Source organism: Zootoca vivipara, chromosome 1 (assembly GCF_963506605.1).
Source record: "Zootoca vivipara chromosome 1, rZooViv1.1, whole genome shotgun sequence".
Taxonomy (NCBI): Eukaryota; Metazoa; Chordata; class Lepidosauria; order Squamata; family Lacertidae; genus Zootoca; species Zootoca vivipara.
In genome coordinates, this window is record NC_083276.1 from 14,475,855 (window position 1) to 14,498,110 (window position 22,256).

Consider the following 22,256-nt stretch of genomic DNA (forward strand, 5'->3'; position numbering starts at 1 on the left):
CCTCCAGCCCAACTAGCTTTGGCATGGTGACACATTATCAATTCCCACCTCCCTTCCTGCCCTCCGCTCCAATAAGGAAGTAGGAGGAGGCTTCCTGGATGATGTCAACAACTACTGACCACTGCTCCATGTGGCAAGCCATCTCTCTACAGCTTCTCGAGGAAGAAAACTCCAGACTGGCCTTTGGCTGTTCCTGGGGATGGCAGAGTACAAGAGGGATTGCTGCCTTAGTGGATATTTGCTCGAGCAACAAGGCCTACCTGAGCCGTGGCTCGCCTTGTGTTTCGCCATTTTCCTGCATTATGTTGGGATTCACACTTTCGTGCCTCTATGGGCATTAATTGCCCTTGAGTAGGCACCTTCATTTCTCTGGACCGATGCCCAGTCTGACGTCAGTGCTACTGTTATATCCTCCCTAAGTGTCCAATGTTTGACCCAGGTGCTTGTATTAACTTGCTTGGGTATAGTTTTGGAACATGAGGTGTGCCTTGTGCCACCTACCTCTGTTCCCACACTGGTCTTGATCACAGATCATTGACCATAAAGCCTGAAGGACTATTGATCTTGACACTGATTCGCAGACCACCTGGTTTTAAGGATTCAGTCCTGTTGGGTTTTCAAATGACCCGATTCTCACAACGATGCAACGGAGGCATGGGGCTGGTATCGACAGCCGTCCTTTCTCCTACACTGCGTGTGTTTCAAATACCACTACTGCAGTCTTGGATACCAGGATTACCTTCGTATGAACAGTCGCAGTATCCTGCTAAAGCTGTAGTACCTAGAGCATTTCTTGGCAGGCTCCAGTTTAAGCCTGAACAGTTGGCATCCCTTGGATATGGAAGTCTCGGTAGGCAAGCACATGCCTTGGTACCTAGAGTGTTTCTCTAAACTGGCAGTCTTGGTGTTTGGCTTGTATTCTGGTGCCTACGGTTCCTCAGCACCAACTCATGCCTAGTGCTAGTCCCAATATCTAGCCTCTCACTCTGTCCTGACAGGTTTGAATTCCAGCTCAAGTCTCCGTTATTGTGGGTTTTAATGCGAAGGTTATCTGCTTACATTCCAATTTCAGTACCTAACATTTCTCAGCAATGACTGTTTCAGTGGCAAGTCCCATCCTTTGCCCCTGATATCCAACTCTATCCTCAGCGCCACGTGTTCTCTGTACAAAGAGTGTTCAAGCTTCAGTATCTCCTGTTTCCTCATTACTGGCTGCTCTAGGACCCGGACTCAGCCTTGGAACCTCACATCCTCTACATTTTATGGGCTCAATGTGGGCATTTACAGGTGGCCTTGACACCTGCGATGGTGTCCCTGGGTGGGCACGAACCACCAACCTATTTCAACACCTTGGTGGCCTTGACATCTGGCCTATGGCTTGGTGCTCATTAAAGAGGCAGTCCCAGCCAAAGCCCCAGTGCCCTACACTCCCTGCACTGGGCAACCCTTGGCGTAAAGCACATACGGTTGAAGTGCACTCAACAACATAGGCACCACATTTTCTGGGCACATAACTGCTTTTCCGTGAATGATCTCGGTTCCCAACAAGTTCTAGCACAAAATGCACGCTGTAAAGTGAGAGGAACCTTAGGCCCGGGGCCCAAATGTGGCCCTCCAAGAATCTCCATCCGGTCCTCAGGGGTCTCACCCAGGCCTCACCTGTCACCAGCCCTGCACTGTGCCTTCCTGGAGTGCTCTTGCCTGGCTGAAATGTCAAAAAAGCTTCTTGCTTGCCATGATGGGAGGCAGGTGTGTGTGTGTGTATATACAAAACCTCTGGCTTTTGCACAATTGTCAAGAGTTGCATGCAGCTTTGCACCTGGTCCCACATGCCACAAAGGCAGCTCCAGGGGCCAAAATTGCTCCCCACTCCTGCTGTGCAGACTTGCTCCTAAAAACCTGTAGCTTTGTAACCTGGCTTCAATCCTGGAGCGTGCTGCCTTCGCAAGGAGCGTTTAGGTCTGTGGTCCATACCCCAACACCTAGCCTTCTGCTATGAATGCTTTATTTGCACGGCAGGCTTTCTCCTCCTCCTTCTGCGCTGTCTACATGCTCCTCGGCATCCCCCTGGTTTGATTCGCCTTCAAGTGAACTTCATTAGCAGCCCACATCTGAACAGCACTGTTCTCAGAGACCGCATGCTGTTGACTACCTGGCTGTATATATCGTTAAGGCTGGAGTTCCTACCTGCCTCTCATTTATTAGCATCATCCCAGTGGCAGCTTGTCCTTACAAATCACAGCAGATTACACCACGGCTATCAGGAGTGATCAGGGACAATGCGCACCTGTACACTTTCTGCATAGGGAGCATCTAACCTTCTAGGGCTTCTGGGACATGCCCTGCGTGTTTTCCTTCAGCAGATGCACCTGCCTAGCTGTCTTCTAAGCACCTGCCCAGCTTGAGTGTCAACGCAGAGCCACTAACTGGTGCAGCAGGACCAGAAGCAGGGTTTTCACGGCAGCCTCAGCCATCCCGCCAACTTTCGCCTAGTGACAAATCTCCATCAGATGATCACTGCCAAGCATCACCTGCTGGCTTTGCTAGAAGACGAGTGAATGCTTGTACTTGTGGGGAATGCCTGCTCTCTCATCGCTGGATGCAACTTCCTCTACTTCCCCCATGGGCACTGGACAAACTCCACACTAGTAAAATGAGAAGAGACAGGTAATTCTAGTTCTTAACCGCATTGGTGCTGCCACGGGGCAGCTATCTGCATCTCTGGTGACTTGACCATGACTCTCTCTATAAACCTGTCCACAGCTTCCCTTTCCTGCATGTGTATTTAGGAAGATCCACATCCATGAGGCAGTATTCAACTGCATAGGCAGAACGATTTCCACTTGTGCAAAGGGACTTCCTCCTCTCTCCGCCCCTCGTTCCCCCCCACAACCCCCAAATCTGCCCCAGTGTTGTGGGAACCTCCACAACAGGTTTAGGGGGTGAATGGGGTGAAGAACGTTCTGATACACAAAGAGAAATCATTGCACTGATGAAACATTCCCCACAACACATATATATACATAGCTAAAGGCTAACAAGAGGGATAGAGTGTGTTGAAAGGACCCGCTCAGCAGCTGATTGCAAGAGAACGGGGAGGGAGGTAAGGGAGCTAGCTCTGCCCCGCTCCCTTGCCTCAATTGTTGTCTGCAGAGAGAGGCTGCTTGTTTCCCCAGTGACATGTGACTGGCTGATTAGATTATCTGTCTGGAAACTGTAGAAATGGGTCCCTTTCCTAGAGAAGCTGCAGAACTGTGAGTTGAACCCCATAAAAACAGGATTTCTCCCTTTGCAAGGAAACTCAGCAACTTTGAGCTGATCCTAAAAAATGGAGCTTTCCCCCTTTGCAAAAGAAGCTCCCTCAAATATTTAATCGGGGGGGGGGGGGGCGCAAAGGGACCTAGGCCTCTAGAAGTTGGCTGCTATGCCTACTAGGACAATTCAAGAAAGCAAAATATTTTTTTCTTGTTTTCCTACTCTAAAAACTAGGTGCGTCCTATAGAGCGAAAAATACGGTAAGTACATCTCTATCCGCCTGTTATGGACTGTTGGCTACCCGCACCTCAGCTGATTCCTCAGAGAAGAACTGCAGCTATGTGTGAATGGTGAGCAATTAAGGAGACAGTTCATCATCAGCTGCCTGCTATCAGGAGTTAGAAGATCAGCTATAAGAATCCTGCTCTACCTGCTTTCCTGGGGGGTCAGGTGGGCCCTGTTTCTGAAAAGGACAACCCATACAAGAACTGCACTCATGAAAAATTCTGGAGCAAGAGAAAGAGAGCTAGAAATGCATTTACATTGCAGAAAGTAAAGGCCAATTTCTTGTTTTGAGGTAAGCAAAGCAACCCAGTTTAAGATGCAAAATAAGGTGGTTTGTTTGTTCTTTTGTTTTGTTTTTTGGGGGGAGGGGGTGGGGAGATGGAACTATACCTTATCTTTCACTATTGTTTCTTGACATGCTGTACATTTTGGAATTGCAGAGCTAGAAAAGAAAAACAACAACAACAACTGATCTTACACCAAAACTTCGTTTGCATACATGTAGCATTTCATACGTTGACAATAAATTTAAACAGAGGTCAGTACATTTATTTATTTTTTTAAAAAAGGAAAAATAGGCAAAGGTTGGGACCGCACTGGTCATAGAGGTTAAATGACACACATACACGCAAAAAGCAGGCAGAATACAACCAATCAAATCAAAAGCCACCTTATAAGTTGGGTCCAAAACTTGCTCCTGTATGAATGAAAGAAAGGGAAAGGAAACGCTGATCCAACAGAGGCTCACCACTAGTGAAAGGGAGCAGGGTGGCAATTTCTACTGGTTCCCCCTTTCCACTGCAACCCCCAGCACAAGCACCTATGCTGTTCCAGAAAATAGTCTCCCACGAGAGGTGGTGGACTCTCCTTCCTTGGACGTTTTAAAGCAGAGGTTGGGTGTCCATCTGTCATGGGTGCTTCAGTTGAGATTCCTGCAATGCAGGGGGTTGGACTAGATGACTCTCAGGGTCCCTTCCAACTCCACAGTTCTACGATTCTGTGGCCCTCTGGGTTGAGCATCTCAGGGGGCTACAGGGAAGAAAAGGACTCAGCACCCATCTTTCCAGCACAAGGAGAGCTCTGCTCAGCACAAATCTGGATCCAGCCCAGTGAATATTCAAGAAGAATATTATTTCCCCTTCCTTCCTTTTTTTTTCTTTGTTTAATCTGTATGATCAGCTCAGCATGCTCTTTACCAACAAGGTTAAGTCTTCCTGAGAGAGGTTGTGCCAGCTTTCCTTAACCAGATGCTTCTCGGTCAGGAATGTTGGGAATTGTAGTCCTAAACAACTAGAGGACACCAGGTCGGAGGAGGCTGGGTTATACTATTTACGGCTATTACGGAAGTTTATGGCATTAAAATGCCTGGACAGCTCAGTTGATTAGAGCATGGTGCTGATAGCACCAAGGCTGCAGGTTCGACCCCTGTGTGGGACAGCTGATGGGGGTCCCCTTCCATCTCTAAAATTCTATGTTTTAAAAACGGGAAGCTATAACTTTATTAATAATGTAGCAAGCTTACTGTTCCAAGTCAACTTTTAAAAGCACGGCTATAAACAGTTTAAAGAAACCGTACTTGCACCGTAAGACCGTCTACCTGCAACCCTGAGCCAAAGCTCTTGCAAAAGCAGCATAATGCTATTGCAATGCTCCATTCACGATCACTTGTCGGCTTTGATGCAACAAGAAGATTACCTTAAGAGCATAACACTGAGTGAAAGCTTCTTTCTTACTGACAGCAACAATGCTGGGAGATAAGGTTGCTTCGCAGCTGGTGCCTTCACGCACACTGTGTGCACACGCAGTTCTTCATGCGTGGAGGGGGTCCCGCTCCCGTAGAGCTCACTATGCCCCCCTGACAGCTGGACATGCACAGTGCCAGCACAGCGATACAGTTGGGGGAAAGCTTCCTCAGGACACCTGGCGGCATCTCCCAAAGAGGTCCAACATCTCTGCTCTTCTCCAAAGCTCCAGTGCATAGTCTTTATGTGTGCCAAAGTTTCAGCCCCGATTGTCTGCTGCTCAATGTATGAGTAGGATGCTGGCAATTCAGTTGTGCAAAACTCAGCGGCCAATGCTGTTCTAGACGATGCCCTCGCATCACCTATATTAGCTACTTCAATTGCAGCCCTTGATTACTCTAGTCAATTTAATCCTCATCTTTTAAATGCTGTCATGCCAACAGCAACAGACTTTCTAACGTCTTAGTAGGCCACAAGCTTAACGTAAGTTAACAGAGCGATGCAGCAGCAAAAAGGAAAGGAAAGGAAGCTAATGCAATTCTAGGCTGCATCAACAGAAGTACAGTGTCCAGATCAAGGGAATAGTCCCACTCTGTTCTGACTTGGTCAGACCACACCTGGAATATGGGCACCACAATTTAAGGAGGATGTTGACAAGTTGGAACATGTGCAGAGAAGGGCTACCAAGATGATCAAGGGTCTGGAAACCAAGCTTTTATGAGGAACGGTTGAAGGAGCTGGGTATGTTTAACCTGGGTTAAGAGGAGACTTAAGATGATGCGATAGCCATTTTGAAATAGATAAAGGGCTGTCAAATGGAAGATGGAGCAAGTTTGTTTTCTCCTGCTCCAGAGGTTGGGACCTGAACCAATGAACCAAGTTACAAGAAAGCAAATTCCAACTAAACACCAGGAACCACTTTCAGATGGTAAGAGCTCTTAAGACAGCAGAAAGGTCTCTCTCGGGAGGTTTCTAAGCAGAGGTTGGATGGCCATCTGTCATGGATGCTTTAGTTGAGATTCCTGTGCTGCAGGGGGTTGGACTAGATGACCCTCAGGGTCCTTTCCACCTCTACGATTCTATGACTCTCTTCATTTCTTTCATCTCTAATTTTCCGTCCCTTTGAGATGAGGATAATGCAGGAAACTTGTGTTCTGCTTTAGAACAAGCACCATTCATCTGATACTGTGCTATTGTCTCCTAGTCCTTATTGAATGCACTCAAGCATCCTGTTTGCTCTTTTAAACTACTGCTGCATACTGAGCAGTAATCTTCACTGGGCTGTCTTCAGTGGATCTCGTCTCTCTATCCTCAGATGACCCAGAGAGAGAGTATGTGAAAGGCTCCACGGCATAATCGTTATATTCTAACAAGTACACGAGAACCGAGAATGGAATTGCTTTCCACCCACAGCTCCAAACCCAATGCAGTGGCACACTCTCCATTCATTTTAACAGCCGGGAGTTGGAAATGGAAGCGGAGCCCACACAATCACTGCAAACAATGATTCTAGAAGAATTATATAGAAAGGGGTAGTGGTATGCAAACAGCATTGCACGAGCAGTGAAACACCACAAAGCCATTTACTCTTTGCAGCTTTCAGATTATTTGAAATTCATATTATTATTATTTAATTCACACACACACACACACACACACACACACTTTCACAAGGCCATTTGCTTGGTACAACACAAAAACACAATTAACATTTAATCACATATCTAAACATCTTAGGGAAGCAGATGCCAACCAAGTTAGCTTTTTGGACTACAAGTATCATTCTTCCCAAATTGATTTCATCATAACAGGAACATTTCCCCCCCACATCTTTCACTTTACCTCATCTAATTATTATTATTATTTGCCTCCCTCTTATCGGCTGTTAACAGTACGAGATGACAGCATTCTACTATGAAAATCACACACACACACACACACACACACGAACAAATGACTTTCATTTCTAATATATCCTGCATTGCAGGGGGTTGGACTGGATGGGCTCTTGAGTTCCCTTCCAACCCTATGATTCCATGATACATATATCCAGGAAGAAATAACTAGACTTTTCCCTTTATTTGCAATAAAACAGCACTTTTATCTGTAGGACTCATTAAGATTTGTTTCTGATGCCTGCATATTTACAGTGATGGATCAAGAAGGACAAGAAGCCTAGGTGCTGCGCAATGAGCTTAACAGCAGTAGCGAGCAATTAACAACTGCCTGAAACAATATTACAGCCCATCATTCCAAAAGCTCAGAGCCACTACGAAGGCCCTAGGGCTGGGTGTCTTCTTCACTTCCGTTTTCTTCTACAGCTATATAATTGGTGACGTGGATGTTTCACATCTATCCGGCAAAATATGGAAATGTCAACTCCTCCATTTCTCTGGAACTATTTCGGAACTGGCAAATAATTTATGGTAATGTTATCAGCATCAACTTGCAAGAGATGCAGTTTAAAATTAGCTACTCTCTCAGGTGTTCCATAACTCTTCCTTTGGTCTTTGGGGAAAATATAATCCCATTCTTTCCGACTATCTGTCTGTCATAGAACCACAGAATTGTAGTGTTGGAAGGGACCATGAGAGTCATCTAGTCCAACCCCTGCAATGCAGGAATCTTTCGCCCATTGTGGGCTTCGAACACACAAACCTGAGATTAAGAGTCTCATGGTCTACCGAATGACCTATCCAGTCTGTCTTCTCTCTCTCTTTCTCTCAACAACATGCATCAAGCACTAAGGAGCAAAGGAGTTTTGGATGGCCTTCACGGTCAGCCAAAATGTATGGTTCCCCTAACTGAGGGCAGGGGGGCAGAATCTCATACCTGGTGTCACATAGAGCACTATTTTCTGGAAGGCGAGTGAGGTCACAGGGGAGCCCACCTGCCCATTTTGACTCAATTAAAAAATGACTGGTGAGCTGATTTGTGGACTGCGAGATATGAAACTAGTCCAGGTGTTTGCTCTTTATGTGTATATGTTCAACATGCGAAGTTACTTCATGCCTAGAACTTGACCATGAAAGGATTTAGCTTAGGAAGCCAGCACCTTGCCTTCAGATATCATTTTACCCCATTGAAACAATACCAAGAAACACTAACCTTAGCAAAGCATTCATACAGGTCTCACAATACCGATGTCCACATTCCGTCTGCTTTGGATTGCACAATATGAGGTGGCACTTTTCACACTTGTATTTGTCCTCCACTGCATTCACAAATTTCTCTTTGTAGCCACCTTGTTCGGGTACGTAAATGGATGGCACTGGGCTGCGGTCGGGATTTGCCTTTTGGACCAGTTCCACTGACACCGGGGGATCTGTTTTCTTGCTTGCGTCCATGTTGCAGCTGGTAAATATTACTAAAAGGAAACACACATCCACACAAATGAATGAAGAGAGAGTCTTGTACTCACACAATTCAGATGAAAAACAGGTGCGTATTCCATGCAAACATTTGTCTGAAGTTCATCCAACACCATGAGCATCGGAATGTATTGAGTACAGAGAAATACCGGTATGCAAAAGCACTTCCCTCTCTTTCCTTCGAAGAGAAAGTCCACACATGCAGATTTTACTACTCAAGAGCTGCAACAGCAAGTGGCGATTTGCAGGCTTGGCAAAACAGCTTCAGACAAAACTCCCATTATCATCTATCTCCTCAAACACAATGCTTCTCCAATGAGGTTGTTCCAGCATTCAGTTGCAAATGACCAAATGAAAAGTCACCCACTTGTGTCTGTGGTGGGGATCCTGCAGCCTGCAGCCCTGATTAGGTCCACAAGACCACTTACCTGAAGCCACAGCCACCTGCCCTACACCTGACAAGTATTATATTAGGTATGGTGCGGATAAAGACGCCTAAAGGAAGGTTTGAAGGCAACTGCAAAGCCATTCCTTTTATTCCAAACTACGCTGGCAAAAGAAACTCATCCCCTGACCTCAAGGTGATGCAAAGGTATTGACAGGTGGGTGGCCAGGATGCAGCCCACCAATCAGATCCAGCCCCTCACGCCACCCCAACATACAATGAAGATGTTGGAATTTGATATAGGTGCCTAGTCTGAAAGTAGTAAGGACCGATTAAGCCTGAAATATACTTATTTTATCTAAAATATTTGCACGCCACCCTTAGAAGCAGACTCGTTCAAGGTGGCTTCCAAAAAAAATGGCAATTAACAATAAAGGCACAATAAAATATTAACAGGCCAGCAATTAACGCGACTTAGGCCTCAAATATCTGAATGGACAGCTCCTTCCCTACAAACCCTCCCAGGTTGTAAGGTCAACAGAGGGGGCTTTCTGGGTAGTCCCACATCCCTCAGAAGTTCGGGAAGGGTGACCGTGAAGAGGGCAATCCCTGTGGCAGCCCCTGAGTTGTAGAGTTGTTGTTGTTGTTTAGTCGTTTAGTCCTCTTGTCCTCTGTCCATGGAGTTTTCTTGGCAGGGGTACTGGAGTGGCTTGCCAGTTCCTTCTCCATGTGGATCACGTTTAGTCAAAACTCTCCACTATGACCTGTCCATCTTGGGTGGCCCTGCATGGCATAGCTCATAGCTTCTCTGAGTTATTCAAGCCCCTTCACCACGACAAGGCATTGGTCCATGAGTTGTAGAGTTCTCTTCCCATAAAGGTGTGTCTGGCATCTTCAGCTTTCAGCGAATGCTGATGAGGCACCTCTTTGACTACCCAAGATGTAGGGCCCATCCTATTCCTGTGTACTGCGTTTCAACTGTATTTATAATTCTGATTAAACTTCTGTCATATGCCCCAGGACCTGCTGGTGAAGGGCAGGTAATAATCAGCATCAGCATCCCAAAACTACTAAAATATGACACACACACACCCCAAAAAAACCCAACAATAGCCAAAACCCTAAACTAAAACACCTTCTGTGGAAAGCTAGCGAGGAAAGATGGGTTCTCCGACATTTTCAAAAGGTCCTACAGTGCTGGTCTGCTGGGGCCCAATTAGCAAGATCCTCAGTGAAGCTGGCAAGACTAAAAACCACAACCAGTAGCCAATATTCTCCTTAAGCTCATTCACAGCATCAAAGAGTTAGGGTCATTACGAAGACAGCAAAGAACAATGAAAGCAGTAGGCTATCTACTCTGTAGCCTCCACTGCCACTAGCCTAGCACATTCTGCCCAAGAATACGGTGTTAGGAGACTGAAATATAGTAGCTGTCAACATACTACTGCAGAAACGTCTGACCTGGTTACCTCTTGTTTATCTCTGTGCATCAGCTCTCTCCCCCTGGCCTTCCCCTTCCGCCCCAGTTCCACACTTCAGTCAACGCAGGATGCCTTCCTCTTAGATCAAGGTCGGCCAGTTCCTCAGAGGTGATGTAACAAGATCTTCTTACAACTGACAGCTAGAGGGCATAAATAAAATTTCCTGCCATCGCATCCTTCCCAACAGTCTGCGCTGTCACCAGTATGCCTTCCCTCCTGACTCCAGCCTACTGGAGGGCGAAGAAAAATCACATTTCGAGCTGAGAAGGGTAAAAGATGCAACGTACATCTCCATTGCACCTCAATGGATACAACCTTCTTGGGAGCCATTTCTATTCCCTCTATTTAAATTATTGTGAGCCACTCTTGATGCTAGTCCCTTGGCATAACTTAATTCCACACTGCAATAGATCAAAGCTTATATTAAAAGCCATTCTAGAATTCCCTTCCCCTCAATTCCCAAATCCAAGAGTGCAAGGCCATTTTGTTTCCCAAGACGTTTAACGGTTGCTAACTTATTTTAATCCGTGCTTTGGCTATGTTAATTGCTTCCCAAAGATGTTGCTGCTGCTATTCTTTTTTATCGCTTCTTTTAATTTTTTAAAAAATTAATATTATCGCTTCTTTTTAATTCATTTGCAAATTCAAAGGAAAAAGAAGAGGGAAGAGAACTTTTTAAAGAAAATTTAAAAATACTATTGCTATTAGTTTTGTGTATTTTTATTTGAATTTTTTTACATTGAAAATCAGTATTTGTGGTTTTTGAAGAAATTACAGAGACTTCACAGAATGTAAAATGTTATGGGAACTTTGAATGGAAAGTCAGGATAGAAACTATGCAAAACAAACAAATATAGCTGATAGATTATGGAAACACACAGCAAACTCTTCTTCAGAGGAGCAGGCTTTCTACACCAAATTGAAGTACTCACTATCTATCCAGATATACTCTCTTCAAATCCCCTGCTCTCTCATTCTTAAAGGTAAAGGGACCCCTGACTTTTAAGTCCAGTCGCGAACGACTCTGGGGTTGTGGCACTCATCTCGCTTTACTGGCCGAGGGAGCCAGTGTTTGTCCACAGACAGTTTTTCCGGATCATGTGGCCAGCATGACAAAACCGCTTCTGGCAAACCACAGCAGTGCACAGAAACGCCATTTACCTTCCCGCCGGAGTGGTACCTATTTATCTACTTGCACTTTGACGTGCTTTCGAACTGCTAGGTTGGCAGGAGCTGGGACCAAGCAACGGGAGCTCACCCCATCACGGGGATTCGAACCGCCAACCTTCTGATCGGCAAGTCCTAGGCTCAGTGGTTTAGACCACAGCGCCACATTTTGCTAATGCTTGTTCAGTCAATATAGACCCAAACCCATTTCTGGTAATGTAAGAATTCATCAATATCCCATTCATACACAAACTTTCCTTGGGTTGCCTTTCAATGGTTAACCTTCTTTAAGATTAATTTTTTTCCATCGAATATGTTTAAACCAGGGCTACTCTGCCGGAGAATTAAAAGCAAATGAAACTGGGTTGTTACACAGTGCTTGGATCAAATACCACATCTGGCTCATGCAGAATCTCATGCAGAATTCATGTGGCGTTTGAAGTGTGGGTATTTCTGCAGGAATCCACCGCACGTTCAGCTTATGTCACTTTTTGCCTCTGAGGCTCCCAATTCGGCAGTACCTGTTTTATGGTGGGGCAATTTCATTTTGATTGAATTTATCCATAATTCATTTTACCTGTTCCACACCTGACATCACATAGGGCATCAGGTGTGAGGCTTGTGGCCATGTCTCCCTGGTGGGCCAAATGGGCAGGGACTTATTAGGCAGGCAGGCAGGCCAAAGGTGCCACACTCCTGTCTTACAAGTTAACAGGCAGTGTATAACTTACATTTCAAAGAAAATAAAATTATTCATTTCTAGCCCCTTTTTATGGAAGAAAGGAGTATTAGCATTTATTAAATTTGTATACCGCCCGATGCACGCAGGTCTCAGGGCGGTTCACAGCATAAAACCACAATATAAAAGCACAAAATACGAGATAGAAATAAAAACAAGAACAATCCAATAATTCCTCCGCCACCAGCACATTTTAAAAGGGAATCAGATGTCAATCAGCCAGAGACCTGGTTCAAGAGGGAAGTTTTTGCCTGGTGCTGAAAGTACAGTGGTACCTCGGGTTAAGAACTTAATTCGTTCTGGAGGTCCGTTCTTAACCTGAAACTGTTCTTAACCTGAGGTACCACTTTAGCTCATGGGGCCTCCTGCTGACGCCACACAATTTCTGTTCTCATCCTGAAGCAAAGTTCTTAACCCGAGGTACTATTTCTGGGTTAGTGGAGTCTGTAACCTGAAGTGCCTGTAACCTGAAGCTTCTGTAACCCTAGGTACCACTGTATAATGAAGGTGCCTGGTATGCCTTCCTGGGGAGAGCATTCCACAAATGGGGAGCCACAGCAGAAAAGGCCCATTCTCGTGTTGCCACCCTCCAGACCTCTCATGCTTAAATAGCTGTCCTTTAATGAAGCTGCCTCATAAATCTGTCCTCTGAATCACCTATCCCATATATAGCAGGATATTAGCAGACAAGAAGCACTTTTACAAGAGCATTTTGCAAAACCACACCAAAGCAAGAATTTCCATGAAAACTGGAGAAAGCACATATATTTCGTTTCCTCTAGTACTCCTCACTACTGCTGCCACCCCTTGGTTATGCCACATCTACTTGTCTTTTTTTTTAAAAAAAACCCAAAATTTCAAGAAGAACAGTAGACGGGACAAAAGCTGCCCCTCTCCTTCCCATTTTCCACTCCCAACTGCAATCTTTCAAGCTTGCCTTTCATTTAAAAAAAAATAAAGGAAATCGAGACCAGATGGAAAGAGATTGGGAACTGTGCATCGTGTATGGTTTGGCCCTGAGAAGAGGTGGGCAGGTCAGCGGCTGATTTAGGGACTCATCAGAAGAGGTTGTTAAGAATTCACCTGAGCAGATGAGATCACCAAGAGAAATAAGTGTGGGCTTAACAAGTTTCTCCACTCCTGAATAAAGCATAAATTGGGGGAGAGAAGGTGACTAGAGAAGGCGATGAAGAAATGGTTTTACAATTTGAGGAGAATTACAGCGAGCGCAGGATGTCAGGGGCACAAAGAGGACAGCCATTCGATGTTTAATAGACACGCAGCAATCAAAAGAAGAAACAGGAAAAATAGCACAGACCCCCAAACCCTCCCAAATAGCAGTATTTTGTCATATGGAACTGAACAACTTGATACAAAAAGGAAAGTGGTAAAACACTGCTATTTAGAAGAGTTTTTTGCTGCTATTTTTTTTTTTTATAAGTGCCTATTCACAGAGGCTAGGAACCAAATTCAGAAAGAGCAGCCTACGAGGGCTTTCTGTAAGCTTTAGGCAGCTTGATTGTCAGCTGGCAAATCATGTTTCCTATCAACTCAAGACATGGCTCCTCGGGGTTCCATTTTATGAAACAGCATATATTGGCTATTGATTTCCAGAAAACAGCCAGGAAAAATGCACCAGTAAGCTATATCTCAGCAGGAGGTAGTGCTGGCACACTAAAGACTTTGACAACAGGCAGACAACAGGCACGATGCCCAGGAGGAAGAGAACTTCACCCAGGTGCCACCCTGGATTCTTGGCTGCGATGGGAACAAAAGGGTGAGATTGTCCACAAAATTTGGAACCAACTAAAAAAAAATGAATGAACAATTCAGTATAATTTGAACACTACATCTACAAAAAATAATAATCCAGAAAATGAAAATTTTACACTCATATTGGTCCGTATAGTTAAAGCTATGGTTTTCCCAGTAGTGATGTATGGAAGTAAGAGCTGGACCATAAAGAAGGCTGACCGCCGAAGAATTGATGCTTTTGAATTATGGTGCTGGAGGAGACTCTTGAGAGTCCCATGGTCTGCAAGAAGATCAAACCTATCCATTCTTAAGGAAATTAGCCCTGAGTGCTCACTGGAAGGACAGATCCTGAAGCTGAGGCTCCAATACTTTGGCCACCTCATGTGAAGAGAAGACTCCCTGGAAAAGACCCTGATGTTGGGAAAGATTGAGGGCACTAGGAGAAGGGGACGACAGAGGGTGAGATGGTTTGACAGTGTTCTCAAATCTACCAACATGAGTCTGACCAAACTGCAGGAGGCAGTGGAAGACAGGAGTGCCTGGTGTGCTCTGGTCCATGGGGTCACGAAGAGTCGGACACGACTAAATGATTAAACAACAACAACAACAACAGTATGGCCCTATACCACTAATATTCTTGTTTCTCTACACAAAATGTATTCATTAAATTTGTATACAGTACCACCGTTTCTCCCCAAAAGGAGCCCAACAGCTTACCTGTGTAATGGCAGATGAAAGGGGCAAGGGCATCTACGTTCGAACAGAGAAGAAAAGGCAACAAAAAATGAACTGCAAATCCGTTTCCCAGTTGATGCCGTCAAATGTTGACTCCTGTAACTTAAGAGACAGAAGAAAACTCAATTTAAGTCCACATGCAAAATGAGATTGCACTTAAAATCACAAAAGCCTCTGGAGAGTAGGGATAGAAGGACCTTGTGAAATTTGGTTCTCTTAATCTCTCATTTTTCCAAGCTTAAAAATCTAGTTTCCCACATTTCCATAGCAATCAGCCTTTTAAAAAAAAAATCCCCATGAAAACTGCATACACATTGCATGGACAGGCGGAGTTCCCCCAAACCCCCAGGCGACCCCTGAGCGGAATAATGACTCAAGACAACGTGCTATGGGATTAAAATTGGCCACAACTTTATTAAGTTTCAGATGGAGGGAGACCTTGGCTCAGGCATTGGGCCTTTATCCTTACCAGTCCCCAGCCGGGGAGCTGGGGGACATCAGGGTTATCCAGAATGTGTGGGGATTGGGCTGGCTCTGGAGAACATATGTTCAAGCAGAGAACCCTCCCCCCGTTCGCCACCGTTGCAGGGGAGAGCAATGACAACCTATCGGCGTATGGCCAATGCCTCCCCTCAAGACCCCTTTAATGGGGAACCTTGGGATCACCGCCGCAAGGAGGGCGTGGGTCACCGCTTCACCCCACCCACCCATTTAGGAAGATAGACTAAAGGATTCTGCCCAGGGGCCTGAAACCGCTAAAGTTGTGACACTTTGCTACGGGGAAGGCAAAACCTGCCAATGCAGGAAAATTCCTTTCCGGCCCTTCAACAGCGACCATGACGTAGCAGCTCCTGCGTACCGGTCGGGAAGAGTTTAACCTGCAAAAAAAAAAGGCTTAACTGAGGGAGGGCAGGGTGGGAGAAGCTCTGGAGCCAACTGACGCTTCGCAGGTAAGATTCACCTTCTGTTGTGTGGGCAGGGCGGTCCCTCACCCTACCTGGCCGATCCCTTGGCAACACCTTCCCAGGCAGGATTGGGCGATTGGCTGAGGTAGGTGGAGACCTCCAGGTATCCATTCTCGGGAGGGCAAAGCCAGCCCGTACTACTGGGCACCGCACTGGGATCCGGGGGCTGCACACGACCACGCAAAATGCGCACCCCTATTTGATGTGGGGAGCGATCTTTTTAACTGAGGCACGTGTTTTTGCAATTTCCCCAGAGGTTCGCAGGGCAGGCGGGGCGGCGAGGAGCAACATGTGCCCCCTACCAAATGCGCCGGGGGCCACCAACCCTCTGGTCCTCCCTGCACGATGCAACTGCATAGATTTATTGATGGCAGGGTGGATAAAAATCAATGATTTTTTTAAAAAAATAAAAAAAATCGGATTTTTTTGATTTAAATCGATTTTTTTGATTTAAATCGGATTTTTTTAAATAAAATGCTTTTTGAGGAAAATATATTACCATCCAAAGGTTATTCCATCATGAAATAAAGATTAGTTTTTTAATTATGTAGAATAAGGTTGTATATGTTTAATTTTTGGGGTAAATAAATTCCATTAATCCATTCACAATGTCATGCTCTTCCAGAGGTTTTTGTAAGATTATTGGGCAGTTTCTAACCCTAACCCTAACCCTACAAGATATTGTCACAGATGCTTGGTTTACTTTTGCAGTTCTCAAAACTGAATTTGACTCAACAGAGATCACATGCCTCTTCTTCACAGCAAAAATGTTATAACATGAACAGAGTTGAGAAAAAGACCTTAATCCTATTGTTCTACAAACCTATGAATACAGAAACACCCCCTTCAGTGCTAAGTTTCAAGAAGTTCAGTGAATAGAATAGAAACAATATTTTTCTGATTGTTTGGAGTGGACAGTATTTAAGTTTTTCATGTGTAGGCTGGGCTGACAGTCTAAGTTTCTTAAAATATATTATTTTGTTTAGCCAAATTAGTTAACAAACATGGATGTTTGTTTAAGCAAATAACATATGCTGTAATGTTATTGTTTCAGTTGAATAAATCTATTTAAATTGTTATTATTAAGGTAATGATTATTTTACTCCTTCCTAAGTACAACAGTAAAGTTGTCCAAATATGAATAACCCATTAAACTGGGGATAAAAAACTAATATGAAAAGTTGTTATTCTAAAAATCTTCATCTACTTGCATATTAAAGTTATACCAGAAAGAATTAGTCTTTATGTAGAAAACTATGATTTAAATCAAGCCTTACTGACTAGTGATTTAAATCGTGATTTAAATCATGATTTAAATCAGATTGATTTAAATCAAATCCACCCTGATTGATGGCAAACATCCTAGCACAGCTAAGCAGAACATAAAAGGACAATGTCTTGCAAAAACAAAACAAAAAACCCTGATACTTTTCAATCAGATGTCCAAGCGTACTTTGTACTTGGCAAGCATGAGAACAGATTTTTATTGATCACAAGCAGTGCTATTTCCAGCACAGTAACATCTAGATCAAGACTGATAGGTTTAGGTGTGTGCTTTATGAATGTCACTTAGGAAAGCAGGTCGCAGGACCAATGAATCATGTAGCACTGCAGCTTCGCATATCTGGCACCCCATGATGAAGACATGCCCGGGCATCCTGAAACACAAGGGCAAAATCGACACCTCCTAGTTATAAAACGGAAGAAGCAGCTACACCTTACAGAGGAAGAACCAAAAGTTCTTGCGAATAACATAATTCACGATCTCACCTCCCTTTCCCCCCCCCCCACCGTTCTGTCCGAAGTGCTTTTCTGCGCGGGGTAAAATTTGAATTGTCCCAAGAATTGCATCTTCCCTGCTCCACACTCTAATGTAAGTGAGTAAATCGGGCTAGCATGCAACATTGCAAGCCTAATCGAAAGGACATTGCCATGTTTATGGATGCACAAAAACACACCTCTGTGTGATCAAGCCTTTGCAAGCTTTCGACTGAAATGCATGTTTAAAAGCCTAAGCTTTCTCAACAAGTCTTGTTTGAATGCTTTGAAGACAGCTTGGGAGGGCGCGAACAAACCATGCTCGACTTTCCCATCTCTTCCTGCTACAAGGGCACAGAAAACTATCTTTGTGGCAGAGAAGAGATGGGTAGGGCAGGTTACAGGAAGACAGCAGCAGTGAGCAATCCCCCAAACCCTAGCCAAGTGGCTTTTCCTGCAAGGAATGGGACCCCCGGTCCCAGAAACCCCAACAGAAATGACTTAATAGCATAGGCTTTGCACCAGGGATTCTAAATGACCTTCGGAGGGTCCTTCCAACAAAAAATTACATTTTTTCCTAGCAGGCAGTGCCAAGAGCAAAACAATACCGTAGGTTTCTGTGTGTTTTAATGCCTACTTCTGAAAGACGTTTAAATCATGTTGTGGGGAGAAACTGGGCTGCCTCCCTGTACTTAGTCCTGCAATAAGTTTCTTTAGTGCTGAAGGTACAGTGGTGGCTTCCTAGAAAGTATAAATTGCCCAGCTTGACATCCTTGCCTTCAACATTTTAGGTTATAGTTCATTCCAAGGGATGCAGTAATCTTTTTACCCACCCATCCCTTCCCAGCAAGATGCCTTTCAATATTTTGGCTGCAAAGAACAAAGCTTTTAGGCTGAAAAGAGTATGTTCTAACGAGCAAAACATCTGAAATGTTTCAAAGAGAACCTTGATCCCTTCCCCTGGTTTAGACTAAACTTGCAGTACTACTATTGAAAAGCATACTATATCTAATATCTCCCTCCCTCCCCCCCCCTCTCTCTCTATATATATCAGTGTAAGCAGCACAGTGGAGATAGCACACGTTTATTTCCACTTACTCTGACAAGAAGAGGAGGTATTTATTTCACTTAACTTAGACCTGGAATGCCTTTACCATAGTTTGCCTAAATGTGACCTAGAAGCAGTAAGGGTGCCTGTGATTGGTTGGGTCTCGGTAAACCCTAGACAGAATCATAGAAAGGTCATGTAGTCCAACCCCCTGCAATGCAGGAATATATGATCAGCTGCTTCTGCTGCCGAATGGAAAACTACATCCCAATTCACTGCATGTTTCCTTAAAAAAAAAAAAAGGCTCAGGGAGCATGTATATCGATTGATATTTCTGCCACCCAGGAACGTATGCAGAGGAAGGCAACCAAGATGAAGGGTCTGGAAACCAAGCCTTATGAGGAACGGTTGAAGGGTATGTTTAGCCTGGGGAGGAGGTGACTGAGAAGAGATATGACGGCCATCTTCAAATACCTTTATGGAAGATGGAGGAAGCTTGTTTTCTCCTGGAGGGTAGGACTTGAGGCATTGGCTTCGTTACAAGAAGATTCCCACAAAACATTTTGGGGGAAATTACAGACAATAAGAGGAGGAGGAGGAGGAGGAGGAGGAGGAGGAGGAGGAGGAGGAGGAGGAGGAGGAGGAGGAGGAGGAGTTTGGATTTGATATCCCGCTTTATCACTACCCGAAGGAGTCTCAAAGCAACTAACATTCTCCTTTCCCTTCCTCTCCCACAACAAACAATCTGTGAGGTGAGTGGGGCTGAGAGACTTCAGAGAAGTGTGACTAGCCCAAGGTCACCCAGCAGCTGCATGTGGAGGAGCAGGGACGCGGACCCAGTCCCCCAGATTATGAGTCTACCGCTCTTAACCACTACACCACACTGGCAGTTCGGCAGCAGAACATACTGCCCACAAGAGGTGGTGGACTCTCCTTCCCTGGAGGTTTTAAAGCAGAGGTTGGGTGGCCATTTGTCATGGATGCTTTAACTGAGATTCATGCATTGCAGGGGATTGGACAAGATGACCCTTGGGCACCTTCCAACACTATAATTCTATGAAGCCCAATTGAGATGTATTGTTGCTCTACGAATGCTTCTGCTGAAACGTAAGAACAGCCTGCTGGATCAGGCCAATTGTCCATCTAGTCCAACATCCTGTTCTCACAGTGGCCAACCAGATGCCTGCAGGAAACAAGAGAGAACTTGAGCAGAAGAAAACTCTCCCTTCCTGTGGTTTCCGGCAACAGGTATTCAGAAGCATTGCTGCTGCCAACTGGGGAGGTAGAGTATAGCCATTGATAGCCCACTCCTCCTCCATGAATTTGTCGGATCCTCTTTTAAAGTCATCCAAGTTGATGGCCATCACTGTCTCCTGGGGAGCACATTCCATAGTATGACTATGACTATGAGGAGGTACCGGTACTTTCTTTCATCTCTCCTTAATCTTCCAACATTCAACTTCATTGGATCTCCACGAGTTCTACTGCTATGAGGGAGAAAAACCTTTCTCTATTAATTTTATTCATGTCATTGTAAGTTTATAAACTCTTATCATGTTGCCCCTTACTTGCCTTTTCTTTAAACTTGTTATTGTTGTTTAGTCGTGTCCGACTCTTTGTGACCCCATGGACCAGAGCACGCCAGGCACTCCTGTCTTCCACTTCCTCCCGCAGTTTGGTCAAACTCATGTTGGTAGCTTAGAGAACACTGTCCAACCATCTCGTCCTCTGTCGTCCCCTTCTCCTAGTGCCCTCAATCTTTCCCAGCATCAGGGTCTTTTCCAGGGAGTCTTCTCTTCTATGAGGTGGCCAAAGTATTGGAGCCTCAGCTTCAGGATCTGTCCTTCCAGTGAGCACTCAGGGCTGATTTCCTTAAGAATTGATAGGTTTGATCTTCTTGCAGTCCATGGGACTCTCAAGTCTCCTCCTTCTTTAAACTAAATAGTCCCAAATGCTGCAAACTTTCTTCATCCTTTTGATTATTCTTGATGGCACTTTTCTAAACCTTTTCCAGCTCTACAATATCCTTGTTGAGGTGAGGTGGTCAGAACCTACAGTTTGTGTGCTCCACTCTCCTCTTTCATGAATCAGATAAAGAGATTGAAAGGTTCTATTTTCAGTTTTAAACAGCCCACAGTTCCTGGTGACTTCCAAGCTCTGTGAACTGTGGTTTGTTCAAACTAGGGTTTAGTGAGAACAAGGCAAGATCTAAATCCATTTTACTGACTTTTCAATAAACATAGTTTAAACAAATGATGGTTCCCAGAGTTCAGACACCACAGGAAACTGTGGTTAGTTCAGAAGTAAAGTGGAACATTTCACTCTTATCAATGAACTCAATGGGACTTACTACCGAGTAGAGGTGTACAGGATTGTGCTGCAAGGGTAGTCAGTTTGAATTCAGAACACCTTTGCACTGTAGCACTTATAAACCTATGTGTCATGGGGATCAACAAAGGCCATGTATTGTAGAACAAGCCCATCCATTACAGAAAATAATTTAAATGTCAATGAGCAAATCTAATTGACCTTATGAAATTTGCAAAACCCGTTCCAGAAAAGAAGAATGTCTTGTCTAAGGACACAGAGTGACAAATGTAGAAGTCTTTTAAAGGCAGATACAAGAGAAGATTGTCCCCTATTACAGCGTTCTCCAAATGTGTGCCCTCAAGAACCACAGCTCTACCCAGCATGGCCAAAGCACCTGAAAGGCACATTGGAAAGCTGCTCTAATACAGCTTTTCTGCCATAACTTCAGAAACTATATTTCTATACATTACATGGTTATTTATTTCAAAACCACATTGAGGTTATTATAAAAGAGGAGGAGAGAAGTTTCACATGGCACGTTATTGTAGGGGTGGGGTAGGGGAAAGAGACTTAATTTACACCGATGAATGAATTATATAGTTGAATTAATTAATCAATTTATCTTGAAATCTGCATTTCACAGTATATTTCACACTTACCAACTAGCAAAATATTAATCAAAAGGGGAATTTCGTATGAAGGAGCTGTCTCGGCTACTGCTCCTCTCTGTAAGCCCCTGTTCACTCTTGGCTCTCAGCTTCCATCCCTTCCAAACTATCAAGTACTGTATGGCGGTTTCTGCACCTCTTCTTAACATGAAGTGAATTGGTTGCTAGACATGCAAATAGATTTAAGGTGAAGCTGCAGAGCAGCAGCACCCCAGCTATGGAATGCCCTCCCCTCGAAGATATAGGTGGCAACAGCATTAGCTGACACTGGAATGCAAGCAAAGAGCTCAAGTCTTTGCAAGGGGTTAATGCAATGCAGCCAGTTGTAAACCAAGAGATTCCCTGTAGTATTACTCATGGTGTTCACAAAATCTGATGTTTTAACTTTTACACCGCAATGCTCTTTGTGACTGTAATCCCTTGTGTGGGTTCCATGATGCAACCCACTGCAGGACTGTGTATCAATGAACAGCGGGCTAGAAATTGAAGTAATTATTAAAATTATTTGCTGATGATGGAACCAAGGTAGCTATGATTCCTTTAAGAAGGAGAACACCACGTTCCTCTATGTAGTTTGGAGTGTGTGGCCTTT

At 44.5% G+C, this 22,256-nt stretch overlaps 1 protein-coding gene across 6 annotated transcripts in view; it reads right to left on the reverse strand.

Annotated features, from left to right (window-relative positions):
- TRAF3 (TNF receptor associated factor 3) overlaps positions 1-22,256 on the reverse strand; it is an 81,961-nt gene that overhangs the window by 28,488 nt on the left and 31,217 nt on the right. For 5 of the 6 annotated variants that reach the window (XM_060271745.1, XM_035105552.2, XM_060271740.1 and 2 more), the window contains 3 exons: positions 14,898-15,017; positions 8,391-8,649; positions 3,931-3,982 (listed from right to left, as the gene is read on the reverse strand). In XM_060271745.1, coding sequence (XP_060127728.1) covers positions 3,931-3,982; positions 8,391-8,629 — 291 coding nt within the window. In that variant the 5' untranslated portion in view covers positions 8,630-8,649; positions 14,898-15,017. Of the gene's footprint in view, positions 1-3,930; positions 3,983-8,390; positions 8,650-14,897; positions 18,641-22,256 lie in introns of those variants that run through there. The other variant, XM_060271742.1, reaches the window with a different exon arrangement.